The sequence below is a fragment of the Schistocerca piceifrons genome, chromosome 9 (assembly GCF_021461385.2).
Source record: "Schistocerca piceifrons isolate TAMUIC-IGC-003096 chromosome 9, iqSchPice1.1, whole genome shotgun sequence".
Taxonomy (NCBI): Eukaryota; Metazoa; Arthropoda; class Insecta; order Orthoptera; family Acrididae; genus Schistocerca; species Schistocerca piceifrons.
The window spans coordinates 154,561,761-154,576,636 of NC_060146.1; the positions used below are offsets into that span (position 1 = coordinate 154,561,761).

Consider the following 14,876-nt stretch of genomic DNA (forward strand, 5'->3'; position numbering starts at 1 on the left):
TTGAAAGAATCCCATAAACATGAGTAGTAGATAGTGATGTAAAATGCCTGGGCTTTGATAAGTTGGGGCAAACGCCCATGATAAATGCCTGGGAAAAGCCCAAAGTTGATAAATGCCCAGGAAATCACGCATTTTAAAGATTAATTGATGTCACTTATAGAATATTTTAAACTGATATTTTGTATTGGAAAATGTGTTTTCCAACACTTCTTCTGTGCTGGTTTGGTAACAAAGTTGAAAAATCTGCTTGAGAGTTAGGTAATATTATTAAGGGGAAATATACTGGCCTGCAAACGTAACTATACATTTTTAAAGAAGTTAATTCTTGGGGTAGTACGTAATAAAAAAAGAAAACGAAACTCAAGTTTAAAAGTAATTCTCGAAATCAAGTATGGTTTATATTTAGTAGGTAAGCTGTAGATAGCATTTCTTACGTACACTATACTAGTGTATAAATATTTAAAAAAGTTTATCCATAACGATTTTAATTAGGAATGAGTCATGTTCTGATTACGATTCCACGAGTCCAAGAATCACCGATTCTGTAGAAATCGACTACTAACGGAACCAAAAGACTCCGAAGTCTTCGGCAGCCAATATTTGTTATTAAATCTCTTTTATGTTATTATTTATCTTCGCAGCATTTCACTCATACGAAAGTAGATAAAGAAAGGAGCAAAACAGAAAACTATAGTTTGTCTCAGATGTCACTACATCTAACAATAAAGCATTTTTCTTTTTTGTTTTTCGACTGACAACAGTGGAACACGTGCCAGATGTTAAATTTATTCAGTAATAATTTTGCCATTAATAATTTATTCTTAAGTAGTATTCAGAGATCTGACACGGATTATAAACTGTGCTACATTGCAAAGCAATGGCCTAAGGACAATGTTTTTCTCTGCCGCCTCATCACTACACAGCTGTTCAATACAGTTTGTGGCCGGCCGTGGTGACCGAGCAGTTCTAGGCGCTACAGTCTGGAACCGCGCGACCCCTACGGTTGCAGGTTCGAATCCTGCCTCGGGCATGGATGTGTGCGATGTCGTTAGGTTAGTTAGGTTTAAGTAGTTCTAAGTTCTAGGGGACTGATGACCTCAGAAGTTCCATAGTGCTCAGAGGCATTTGAACCAATACAGTGTGTTTGTGTGTGTGTGTGTGTGTGTGTGTGTGTGTGTGTGTGTGAGAGAGAGAGAGAGAGAGAGAGAGTCGAGAGTAGAACTGGTAAAATTAGTAAAATTATAAACGTGATTATAAATGACAAGCAGGTGTGCTACTAAAAAAAAAAAAAAAAAAAAAAAAATGCCTCTCTCTTCTTTCCTTTCGTACTTAGTAAACATAACTATGAAGGCAAATAATGACATACGTATGTTTGAATGTAAGCATTTACTAACTTGTAATAGCGGCAGTATCGTTCCATTCCTTATCTTAAGTGATAAGTTATATGCTCTACCAGTGAAAAGTTTAAAAAGTACTTTATAACAAATGCCCAGATTTCGGGCATTTAAAACTGCTTTGGGCAAAATCCTGGGCCAATGGCCATTTACAAATGTCCTGCCCACTCTGCATTTGCCCAGTTCACATCACTAGTAGCAGGAACCTGGATATCTAAACAAAACTGTTTAAATACGTTCAGAGCTTTCTCAACCCCACAGCCATTCTGTAACGATTCAGTAGCTTTCCGATCCTTCTGAGGGCACTCCTTCTGGAGGTTTATCCCCACATCACAGTCGTACGTCACCCAAAGACGGTGGCTTATCAGCGACCTTGCAGATCCTTTCTCCAGTGGCCGATTTGATGCTCGTTGTTTTCAGCTCTGAACGGCTTCCTCCTTCCAGAGGACGGGGCGTCACCTGACCAGATGTCGGTTTCGGCGGAACCACTGGACTCGCCGCGGATGCGGGAATTCCTGTCCAAGATCGTCGGCCCCTACAACCAGGACTACGTCAGGCTGTCGCCCTCCAGCTGCGTCATGCCCACACTCTACATGGACGTCGCCCAGAGGGTGCTCGACTTCGAGGTCCGGCCGGACGACGTGTGGCTCATCGCGTACCCCAAGTGCGGTGAGTCTCACCTACACAAACCACTGCGACCGCTGTTTCATCCGTGTTGCACACGCACAGATAACCAGACGAGCAATACATACAGTGTACTTTTGACGAACTGTCCAATTTAATACAGTTAATTAATTCTTTGTTTCTTCTTTATTTTACTTTGTTTTTTTTTTTCCTTTTTCCTCTTGTTGAAGAGCTGTCTGACCCTACTGGACTTCTGAGAAGTTTCATGTGTTTAGAGTGCCTCACGCTGTATCCTTCCCGTAGGGGAAGTTGGGTACAACGCGTATGGGGGTGGAGCCCACCCGGCTAGCCGCGCGATCTAACACACTGCTTCCCGAGCGGGAAGGCGTGCCAGTCCCCAGCACGAATCTGCCTGGCGGATTACTGTCGGGGTCCGGTGTGCTGGCCAGCCTGTGGGTGGTGATTTTTAAGGCGGTTTTCCATCTACCTCCGTGAATGTGGGCTGGTTCCCCTTATTCCGTCTCAGTTACACTGTGTCGGTGATTGCTGCGCAAACACCGTTTCCACATGTGCGTACACCATAATTACTCTACCACGCATACATTTGGGGTTGCACTCGTCTGGTATGAGACGTTCCCGGGGATGCCACTGCGGGCCAAATCGCACAATAACCCTGGGTTCGGTGTGGGGCGGCGGTGGGGTGGGTGGACTGCTGTGGCGTCTTGGGGGGTTGTCAACCACTGAGGGCTACGGCGGGGCGAAGCCTCTCTGTCGTTTCTAGGTCCCCAGTTTAATACACACATACATACATACATGGGGTTGAAACTGCGAACTGGTTCACTAGTTGGTAACACTGTTTCTGGCCGTTAGACCATGAAGATGGCCGTCGACTTCAGTACCGCCATCAAGCTTCGTAGTCTCAGACACGTTGCAGCTGAGAGAAATAATTTTTTTCATTTTTGTGGTTGAGTGTCGGTCCGTGTGACCGAGCGGTTCTAGGCGCTTCAGTCTGGAACCGCGCGACCGCTGTGGTCGCAGGTGCGAATCCTGCCTCGGGCATTGATGTCTGTGATGTCCTTTGGTTAGTTAGGTTTAAGTAGTTCTAAGCTCTAGGGGACTGAAGACCTCAGAAGTTTAGTCCCATAGTGCTCAGAGCCATTTGAACCATTTTTTTTTTTTTTTTTTTTAGTTGAGTGTCTTATTTCGTGATATTTTGCGTTCTATAAGGAACTTATACTAATCAGCCAGCACATTATAACTACCGACCTCTATCGATATAAACCCATCCAGGTGATAGCAGTGTCACCTGGCGTGAAATAATTAATAGTAAGACACAAGCCGCGATCTATCTGAGTTGACCGAGGGCAGATTTTGATGGCCTGGAGGCTCGGCATGAGCTTTTCGGTAACTGCACGACTTGACATTCTAATTTCCCCTACTTTTAGTTTGTTAATACCAACAGACATATATTTTAAAAAGTATGTGTCTGCACTAAAAAAAACACTTTCTAAGTGTTACTACAGTCTGTAGATTGGTTACCAATACGAGCCCTTGACTACCAATCTATTCTGTGAAAACCCACATCAATAGCACTTTCCATTTTCTCAATATTTTCGGTGTAAGTTTTAGGTGATTGACCATGTGTACTCAGAAACGTCTCCTTCAAATTAAGGTCAATGACTGACACAAATACATTTCTAATGGTCAGAAGTGCAAGTCTGCTTTTATGTCTTCATTGTTCGGCCTGTCGGGTGTCTTTTTGCTTCAGTTCGTCTACTTCGTGGTCCACACATTTCGTGTTAACTTTACCGCTAATCTCATTTCAGCTCCTTGGAATTACTTTCGTCTTTCTCCAGTTTACTCTCAATCCATAAAGTTTTCTTATTAGACTGCTCATTCCATCATCAGGTCCTGCAATGCCCCTTCGCTTTCACTTATGACGGCGGTGTCATCAGCGCATCTTATCATTGCTAACCTCCCATCAGAAAATTTAACCCCCGTCCTGAACCTTCCTTTTATTCCGTCATTGCTTCTTCCATGCATTGATAGAACAGTAGGGGCGAATGCCTGCATTTCTGCCATACACCGTTTTTAATCCGAGCATTTCGTTCTGGATCTTGCATTCTTACTGTTCCCTCGTAACGCTCAAAGCCAGGTTTGCCAGCCTTGTTTCTTGGCTGGTCCATTTGTTTTCGAACAGTTTGCGCATTCAAACTCCATGTCTCAATGCTATAAGTAAAATCGTACACACCGGTCATAGACACCGGTTTCAGTTACGTTGCAAGCATAGTTTTAAAAATTTCGTACAGATCACCAAAAACAATGTCAGTCATTTTTACTCGTGTGTTTATCCACCCAGTCGTTGTGTCCCGCTACGCAAAACACAAAATTTCATCTATTGGCGCTTTGACTTCGTCATTGTACAACTTTCTTTTCAATGCGTTGACTGTTCATTGTTTTAGTCGCATTACAATTGATTTTTAGACCTACTTTCTTATAGAGAGTTAAACCTATTGTAACACCTTCATTTATTATAAGTTTAGAAAGAATGCTTGTTTATTTCATCACTAGCTAAGTACCAACATGGCCTGTGTATGTATTTATTCTAGTCTTCTATTAGCCCACCTTCTTCTCTCCTCCTCCACCCGTCACCTCTCCCCTCCTCTCTCTGTCCACCACCCCTTCTATTCATCTTCTCCTCAATCCTTCCTCTGTCCATCTGTTCTTCCCTCTCCGTCCATCTACTCCTCCTCTTCTGTCCATCTCCTCCTCTTCTGTCTATTTCTGTCTCCTACCTACCTGTACCCATCACCTCTACATCTACATTTACATCATACTCCGCGAGCCACCTGTCTGTCTGCTATTCATTGCACGCGGTGTGTCTGCGTTGCCTGATTTCGTACGCACTGTTTACAAACACTGGAGCGTGTCCGTGCCCGACCACAGTCGATCCTCTTAGTCGCTAACCTAACGGTTTCTTACAAATGTTGTTGCAATCGGGCGAAAATGAAGTCTGGTAGGGATGTCAATAAAATATGGATACATCGATATTCCGATACTTTTTTCAAAAAAATAACGATATATATCGGCGATGTTTCCCCAGTCGGTATTCAATATATAGATGGAGAACTGGCAATGTCGAATGCCGATATTTTTATGTTACATTTTTTCGCAATTTTTGATAAATATTTGAAGTTGTTCTTATGAAAGTGTAGTAGAACATAATTTTACTTTCACTGTGTGAAGGACTCTTCCTCCTCTTTGAGGTTTCATCCCGTCCAGTCTTTCGAAAATGGTTCAAATGGCTCTGAGCACTATGGGACTTAACATCTGTGGTCATCAGTCCCCTAGAACTTAGAACTACTTAAACTAACCAACCTAAGGACATCACAAACATCCATGCCCGAGGCAGGATTCGAACATGCGACCGTAGCAGCCGCGTGGTTCCTGACTGAAGCGCCTAGAACAGCTCCACAACAGCGGCCGGCAGAATTTTAAGAAAGAGTGGTTCACCGTTAAAGGACGCTGGTGCAACCTATTCTTGAGTATTGCTCGAGAGTTTGGGATCCGTTCCAGGTCGGATAGAAGGAAGACATCGAAGCAATTCAGAGGCGGGCTGCTATATTTGTTACCGCTAGGTTCGAACAACACGTAAGTGTTTAGAGAGATGCTTTGGGAATCCCTGGAGGGAAGGCAACAGTATTGAGAAAATTTAGAGAACCGGCATCTGAAACTGACTGCCGAACCATTCTTGTACTGCAAACATATACAGGGTGGTCAGTTGATCGTGACCGGGCCAAATATCTCACGAAATAAGCGTCAAACGAAAAAACTACAAAGAACGAAACTTGTCTAGCTTGAAGGGGGAAACCAGTTGGCCAGTTAGATGGCGCTGCCATAGGTCAAACGGATATCAACTGCGTTTTTTTAAATAGAAACTCCCGCTTTTTATTGCATATTCGTGTAGTACGTAAAGAAATATGAATGTTTTAGTTGGACCACTTATTTCGCTTTGCGATAGACGGCGCTGTAGTAGTCACAAACATATGGCTCACAATTTTAGACGAACCGTTGGTAACAGGTAGGTTTTCTAAATTAAAATACAGAACGTAGGTACGTTTCAACATTTTATTTCGGTTGTTCCAATGTGATACATGTACCTTTGTGAACATAACACTGAGAACGCATGCTGATTACCTGTAAATACCACATTAATGCAATAAATGATCAAAATGATGTCCGTCAGCCTTAATGCATTTGGCAATACGTATAACGACATTCCTCTCAAGAGCGAGTAGTTAGCCTTCCGTAATGTTCGCACTTGCATTGACAATGCGCTGACGCATGTTGTCAGGCGTTATCGGTGGATCACGTTAGCAAATATCCTTCAACTTTCGCCACAGAAAGAAAGCTGGGGACATCATATCCGGTGAACGTGCGGGCCATGGTATGGTGCTTCGACGACCAATCCAACTGTCATGAAATATGCTATTCAATACCGCTTCAACCGCACGCGAGCTATGTGCCGTACATCCATCAAATTGCTAGTACATCGACATTCTGTCATGCAGTGAAACATCTTGTAGTAACATCGGTAGAACAGTACGTAGGAAATCAGCATACACTGCACCATTTAGATTGCCATCGATAAAATGGTGGCCAGTTATCCTTCCTCCCATAATTCTGCACCATACATTAACCCGCCAAGGTCGCTGATGTTCCACTTGTCGCAACCATCGTGGATTTTCCGTTGCCCAGTAGGGCATACTATGCCGGTTTACGTTTCCGCTGTTGGTGAATGACGCATCGTTGCTAAATAGAACGCGTGCAAAAAATCTGTCATCGTCCCGTAATTTCTCTTGTGCGCAGTGGCAGAACTATACACGACGTTCAAAGTCGTCGCCTTGCAATTCCTGGTGCACAGAAATATGGTACGGGTGCAGTCGATGTTGATGTAGCATTCTCAACACCGACGTTTTTGAGATTCCCGATTCCCGCGCAATTTGTCTGCTGCTGATGTGCGGATTAGCCGCGACAGCAGCTTAAACACCTACTTGGGCATCATCATGTGTTGCAGGTCGTGGTTGGCGTTTCACATATGGCTGAACAGTTCCTGTTTCCTTAAATAACGTAACTGTCCTGCGAACGGTCTGGACACTTGGATGATGTCGTCCAGGATACCGAGCAGCATACATAGCACACGCCCGTTGGGCATTTTGATCACAATAGCTATACACCAACACGACATCGACCTTTTCCGCAATTGCTAAACGGTCCATTTTAACACGTGTAATGTATCACGAAGCAAATACCGTCCGCACTGGCGGAATGTTACGTGGGTACCACGTACTTATACGTTTGTGACTATTACAGCGCCATCTATCACAAAGCGAAAAAAGTGGTCCAACTGAAACATTCGTATTTCTTTACGTACTACACGAATATGTAATAAAAAATGGGGGTTCCCATTTTAAAAAACGCAGTTGATATCCGTTTGACCTACGGCAGCGCCATTTATCGGGCCAACCATAGCGCCATCTGGTTTCCCATTTCAAGCTAGACGAGTTTCGTTCTTTGTAGTTTTTTCGTTTGACGCTTATTTCGTGAGATATTTGGCCCGGTCACTATCAATGGACCACCCTGTATAGTGTGTAAGGAAAAATTAGGGCCCATGTGGAGGCTTATAGATGACGTTTTTGAGTCGCTGTATTTACGGGTGGAATAGGAAAAGAAAGACTATTAGTGGTACAGGATACCCTCCGCCACGGACGGTACAGTGGCTTGTGGAGTATCTATGTAGGTGTAGATGTAGTGTTTAGAAGCGATGTGGTGAATTTTCTAATTTATTTGTTGTCCTAAGTTATTATTTAAATAATTATCTTTTACAGTATTCCTGGCCAAAGAAGTTTCTAGTATCTAACTTAGGCTTTAACATCATGCCGTCCGGCGAAACCACAGTGGTGACGTCTACATAGTATCGCGCAGTGGGCGCCGGCAGCATTTTAGTATCTTTTGCATTCTGTTGGTGTTTTTTTTAGGTAACAAAGAGTTACACACGACAATAAGTTTTTTGTTTTTGTAAGTACTTGTGTTCTTTCATCATGGTGGACGAAGCAGACAATAGGATTACTTACGATGAATGCGCGGACGTCTTGTCTGACGTTCCGGACGACTTGGCCGATTAGGAAGAAGACACTGGATATAAAAAAAAAAAATGAAAGTGAAGCAGAATCGTAGGAAGTTAGTGAAATACGGCCAAGAAGAATTCAGCGAACGCTACGGTTGCCAACTGATTCGGCTGAATCAGACGGAGAAGGCAGTGCACAGTGATCAGACTTTGATTTACCGAGGACCAATAATGAATTTGAAGGCTCCCCGGGTCCAAACATATTTCCCAAAGAAACTCAGAGCGTCGAGGATATCGTTGAATTATATACTGGGAACGAACCAACGAAACCAACAAGTACGACAGTCAAAATTGCAATAGAAGGAAACTGGATTTAAAAAATGCCAAATTTGTCGGCGTTACGGGACCCGAACTTAGAAAATGGTTTGGGCTTGCTATCTTTATGCGAATGACAAATATTATCATTTTAACATTTATCCGACAGCAACAATAAACAGGATAATGCAGACTAGCTTGTCAAAGTGCAATTCGTAATTGATTATTTTTCCAAAAAGTTTAAAGAAACATTTAATCTAAGTCAAAACATCTCAAATTGAAAGAATGATACCGTGGCCTGGACGGTTAAATTATCAAGTTTACAATCCGTCGAAAACTACAAAATACGGCTTAATCATTCGGAAACTGTGTGATTCCAGTACGGGATACATTCCGTCATTCAAGTTATATTCCGTCGCTGGACAGCCTTTAGCAAAAACAGTGATGGAACTATTGACACCTTGTGATAGAAAGTGGCATCACCTCTGCTTGGATGATTATTATAACAGTGTAGAACTTGCAGAGAAGCTACTTGAAAAGAGAATTTGATTTTGTGGAACGATACGGCAAAACAGATGATTTCAGGAAAATTAAAGCGCCCAAAAGTCTATGTGTTTCAAGCATGTCATCAACAGAAAGGTGACAAACGGCCGGCGACAAGCCAAGTAAGCCGGACTAGCGCTGCCGGCGCCAAGCGAATAAATTTGTACGGGACGTGCGGACTGCAAAGTGTTAATGTGAGGAAGAAATTTCTGAGAACGTATGTCTCGAGTACAGCATGCACTGTGAGAAAACCCGGCAGTGCGGCGGTCTGAGGCGTCTTGTCACGGTCCGAGCGGATCTCCCCCCTCCCCCCTCCCCCCTCCCCCCCCCCTCCCCCCCCCCCCCCCCGCCGTAGGAGGTTCGAGTCCTCCCTCGGGAATGTGTGTGTGTGTCGTACTTAGCGTAAGTTAGTTTAAGTTGGATTATGTAGTGTGCCCGTGGTCTAGGGGTAGCGTCTTTGATTCATAATCAATACATCTTCGGTCCCAGGTTCGGTCCCCGCCACTGCCTAAATTTTGATAAATAATCAGCATTGGCGGCCTAAGACTTCCGGCATAAGAAGTCAGCCTCATTCTGCCAACGGCCTTGTCAGAAGAGGGCGCAGGAGTGGATAGAGGTTCAGGGCACTCTCTTGTCCCAGGGGTGGGAAATTGCCCCTAAAGGCGGAAGAATCAGCAATGATCAACGACATAAGGATGCAGAAGGAAACCACTGCATTAAAGACACGTAACGTGTATCCACAGGACATGTTTCCTGTAATTGAAGAAGTGTCATAATGATCTCTCTATTGGCAAAAGATTCCGGAATAGTCCCCCATTCGGATCTCCGGGAGGGGCCTGCCTAGGGGGAGGTTACCACGAGAAAAAGATTGAATAATCAACGAAAGGATAACGTTCTACGCGTCGGGTCGTGGAATGTCTGCAGTTTGAACGTGGCAGGGAAACTAGAAAATCTGAAAATGGAAATGAAAAGGCTCAATCTAGATATAGTAGGGGTCAGTGAAGTGAAGTGGAAGGAAGACAAGGATTTCTGGTCAGATGAGTATCGGGTAATATCAACAGCAGCAGAAAATGGTATAACAGGTGTAGGATTCGTTATGAATAGGAACGTAGGGCAGAGGGTGTGTTACTGTGAACAGTTCAGTGACCGGGTTGTTCTAATCAGAATCGACAGCAGACCAACACCGACAACGATAGTTCAGGTATACATGCCGACGTCGCAAGCTGAAGATGAACAGATAGAGAAAGTGTATGAGGATATTGAAAGGGTAATGCAGTATGTAAAGGGGGACGAGAATCTAATAGTCATGGGCGACTGGAATGCAGTTGTAGGGGAAGGAGTAGAAGAAAAGGTTACAGGAGAATATGGGCTTGGGACAAGGAATGAAAGAGGAGAAAGACTAATTGAGTTCTGTAACAAGTTTCAGCTAATAATAGCGAATACCCTGTTCAAGAATCACAAGAGGAGGAGGTATACTTGGAAATGGCTGGGAGATACGGGAAGATTTCAATTAGATTACATCATGGTCAGACAGAGATTCCGAAATCAGATATTGGATTGTAAGGCGTACCCAGGAGCAGATATAGACTCAGATCACAATATAGTAGTGATGAAGAGTAGGCTGAAGTTCAAGACATTAGTCAGGAAGAATCAATACGCAAAGAAGTGGGATACGGAAGTACTAAGGAATGACGAGATACGTTTGAAGTTCTCTAACGCTATAGATACAGCAATAAGGAATAGCGCAGTACGCAGTACACTTGAAGAGGAATGGACATCTCTAAAAAGAGCCATCGCAGAAGTTGGGAAGGAAAACATAGGTACAAAGAAGGTAGCTGCGAAGAAACCATGGGTAACAGAAGAAATACTTCAGATGATTGATGAAAGGAGGAAGTACAAACATGTTCCGGGAAAATCAGGAATACAGAAATACAAGTCGCTGAGGAATGAAATAAATAGGAAGTGCAGGGAAGCTAAGACGAAATGGCTGCAGGAAAAATGTGAAGACATCGAAAAAGATATGATTGTCGGAAGGACAGACTCAGCACACTGGAAAGTCAAAACAACCTTTGGTGACATTAAAAGCAACGGTGGTAACATTAAGAATGCAACGGGAATTCCACTGTTAAATGCAGAGGAGAGAGCAGATAGGTGGAGAGAATACATTGAAAGCTTCTACGAGGGTGAAGATTTGTCTGGTGTGATAGAAGAAGAAACAGGAGTCGATTTAGAAGAGATAGGGGATCCAGTATTAGAATCGGAATTTAAAAGAGCTTTGGAGGACTTACGGTCAAATAAGGCAGAAGGGATAGATAACATTCCATCAGAATTTCTAAAACCATTGGGGGAAATGGCTACAAAACGACTATTCACGTTGGTGTGAATAATACATGAGTCTGGCGACATACCATCTGACTTTCGGAAAAGCATCATCCACACAATTCCGAAGACGGTAAGAGCTGACAAGTGCGAGAATTATCGCACAATCAGCTTAACAGCTTATGCATCGAAGCTGCTTACAAGAATAATATACAGAAGAATGGAAAAGAAAATTGAGAATGCGCTAGGTGACGATCAGTTTGGCTTCAGGAAAAGTAAAGGGACGAGAGAGGCAATTCTGACGTTACGGCTAATAATGGAAGCAACGCTAAAGAAAAATCAAGACACTTTCATAGGATTTGTCGACCTGGAAAAAGCGTTCGACAATATAAAATGGTGCAAGCTGTTCGAGATTCTGAAAAAAGTAGGGGTAAGCTATAGGGAGAGACGTGTCATATACAATATGTACAACAACCAAGAGGAAATAATAAGAGTGGACGATCAAGAACGAAGTGCTCGTATTAAGAAGGGTGTAAGACAAGGCTGTAGCCTTTCGCCCCTACTCTTCAATCTGTACATCGAGGAAGCAATGATGGAAATAAAAGAAAGGTTCAGGAGTGGAATTAAAATACAAGGTGAAAGGATATCAATGATACGATTCGCAATGATACGACTCGCTATGGCAAAAAAGGCATTTCTGGCCAAGAGAAGTCTACTAATATCAAATACTGGCCTTAATTTAGGGAGAAATTTCTGAGGATGTACGTCTGGAGTACAGCATTGTATGGTAGTGAAACATGGACTGTGGGAAAACCGGAACAGAAGAGAATCGAAGCATTTGAGATGTGGTGCTATAGACGAATGTTGAAAATTAGGTGGACTAATAAGGTAAGGAATGAGGAGGTTCTACGCAGAATCGGAGAGGAAAGGAATATGTGGAAAACACTGATAAGGAGAAGGGACAGGATGATAGGACATCTGCTAAGACATGAGGGAATGACTTCCATAGTACTAGAGGGAGCTGTAGAGGGCAAAAACTGTAGAGGAAGACAGAGATTGGGTTACGTCAAGCAAATAATTGAGGACGTAGGTTGCAAGTGCTACTCTGAGACGACTGCTACGGTCGCAGGTTCGAATCCTGCCTCGGGCATGGATGTGTGTGATGTCCTTAGGTTAGTTAGGTTTAAGTAGTTCTAAGTTCTAGGGGACTGATGACCACAGCAGTTGAGTCCCATAGTGCTCAGAGCCATTTGAACCATTTTTTTGCTACTCTGAGATGAAGAGGTTAGCACAGGAAAGGAATTCGTGGCGGGCCGCATCAAACCAGTCAGTCGACTGATGACCAAAAAAAAAAAAAAAAGTAGTGTGCAAGGTTAGGGAGCGATGACCTCAGCAGTTTGGTTCCATAAGACCTTACCACAAGTTTCCTTTGAGAAATTCGGAACAGAAGAGTATCGAAGCATTTCAGAGGTGGTGCTACAGAAGAATGTTGAAAATTAGATGGACTGACAAGCTAAGGAATGAGGAAGTTCTCAGCAGAATGGAATACGTGAATATATCTAACAATTATAATTGAAGACGTAAGTTGCAATTGCTTGTCTAAGGTGAGAGGAATTCGTGGCGAATCGAATCAGGAAGAGCCAACCGTTGGTGATGTGATTGTGAGTAACAAGTACATCAGGCTCATGTTAACTATTACAAACCTGCCCAAGTCAACTGTTGGTGGTGTGATTATGAGTAAGGAGTACATCAGGGACATTTCAACCCTTACAAAGCTGCCTCAGTCCAATGCTGGTGATGTGATTCTGAGTAATGAGTACTTCAGGGACATTTAAACCCTTATATACCTCTCCAACTCAACTGTTTGTGGTGTGATTGTGAGTAATGCATACATCAGGGACATTTCAACGCTTACAAAGCTGCCTCAGTCCAGTGCTAGTGATGTGATTCTGAGTAACACATACATGAAGGACATTTCAACTCCTATAAATCTGCCCAAGTCAACTATTGGTGGTGTATTTCAAAGTATCGAGTACATCAGGGACATTTCAACCATTATAAACCTGCACAAGGCAACTGTTGGTGATGGTATTGTGAGTAACGCGTACATCAAGGACATTTCAACCCTTATAAACCTGCCCAAGTCAACTTTTAGTGGTGTGATTGTGTGTAACGAATACATCAGTGACATTTCAACACTTCTAAACCTATCCAAGTCAACTGTTGGTAGTGTGATTCTGTGTAACAAGTACATCAGGGACATTTGAACCCTTACAATGCTGCCCAATTCAACTGTTGGTGGTGTGATTATGAGTAACGAGTACATCAGGGACATTTCAATCCTCATAAACCTGTCCAAATCATCTGTTTGTGGTGTGATTCTGAGTAACGAGTACATGAGGGACATTTCAACCCTTACAAAGCTGCCCAATTCAACTGTTGGTGGTGTGATTTTGAGTAACGAGTGCATCAGGGACATTGAAACCCTTATATACGTGCCCAAGTCCACTGTTGGTGATGGGATTCTGAGTAACACACACCTCAAGGACATTTCAACCCTTATAAACCTGCCCAAGTCAATTGTTGGTGGTGTATTTCAAAATAACGAGTACATCAAGGACATTTCAATCATTATAAACCTGCCCAAGTCAACTATTGGTGGTTTGATTGTGAGTAGTGAGTACATCAGGGTCATTTCAACCTTTACAAAGCTGCCCAATTCAACTGTTGGCGGTGTGATTTTGAGTAACGCATGTATCAGGGACATTTCAACCCTTACAATCCTCCCAAGTCAACTGTTGGTGATGTGATTGTGAGCAACGAATACAAAAATGACACTTCAACCCTTATAAACCCGCCCAATTCAACTGTTTGCGGTGTGATTCTGAGTAACGAGTGCATCACGGACATTTCAACCATTATCAATCTGCCCCAGTTAATTGTTGGTGGTGTGATTCTGAGTAACGAATACATCAGGGACATTTCAACCCTTATAAAGCTATCTAAGTCCACTGTTGATAGTGTGGTTGAGAAGTGGAAACGCGAAGGAACAACTACAAGTAAACCAAGACCAAGCGGAACTCATATACTGACTGTCAGACATTGCAGAAATCAGTGGGAAGAATCGCTCGTGAGTTCCATAATGTTACTGGCAATTTTGCTTCCATAATTACTGTACGCAGAAAGTTAAAAATAGTGGATACAATGGGTGAGCTGTTCCTTACAAGAAATACATATCTGTAGTCAGTGCTGAGTGACGCTTGAGGTAGTCTGAAGAACGACAGCCCTGTACAGTGGGTGATTGGAAACAAGTTATTTGTAGTCATGAATCAACCTGTGGCAACCCGATTAAACTGTTTGGGTTTGGCTAGTGCCTGGAGAGCGTCATCTGCCACCGTGTGTAGTGCCAATAGTGCAGTAAGTAGTAGTGTTGTTAGGGTATGGTTCAAATGCTTCAAATGACTCTGAGCACTATGGAACTTAACATCTGAGGTCATCAGTCCTCTAGAACTTAGAACTACTTAAACCTAACCAACCTAAGGACATCACACACA

General features: G+C 43.1%; 1 protein-coding gene across 1 annotated transcript in view; it reads left to right on the plus strand.

Moving 5' to 3' along the window:
• The first annotated feature begins 1,861 nt into the window (after positions 1-1,861).
• Positions 1,862-14,876, plus strand: part of LOC124716783 (luciferin sulfotransferase-like) — a 61,409-nt gene continuing 48,394 nt past the window's right edge. The window contains exon 1 of the mRNA XM_047243330.1: positions 1,862-2,063. Coding sequence (XP_047099286.1) covers positions 1,862-2,063 — 202 coding nt within the window. The remainder of the gene's footprint in view (positions 2,064-14,876) is intronic.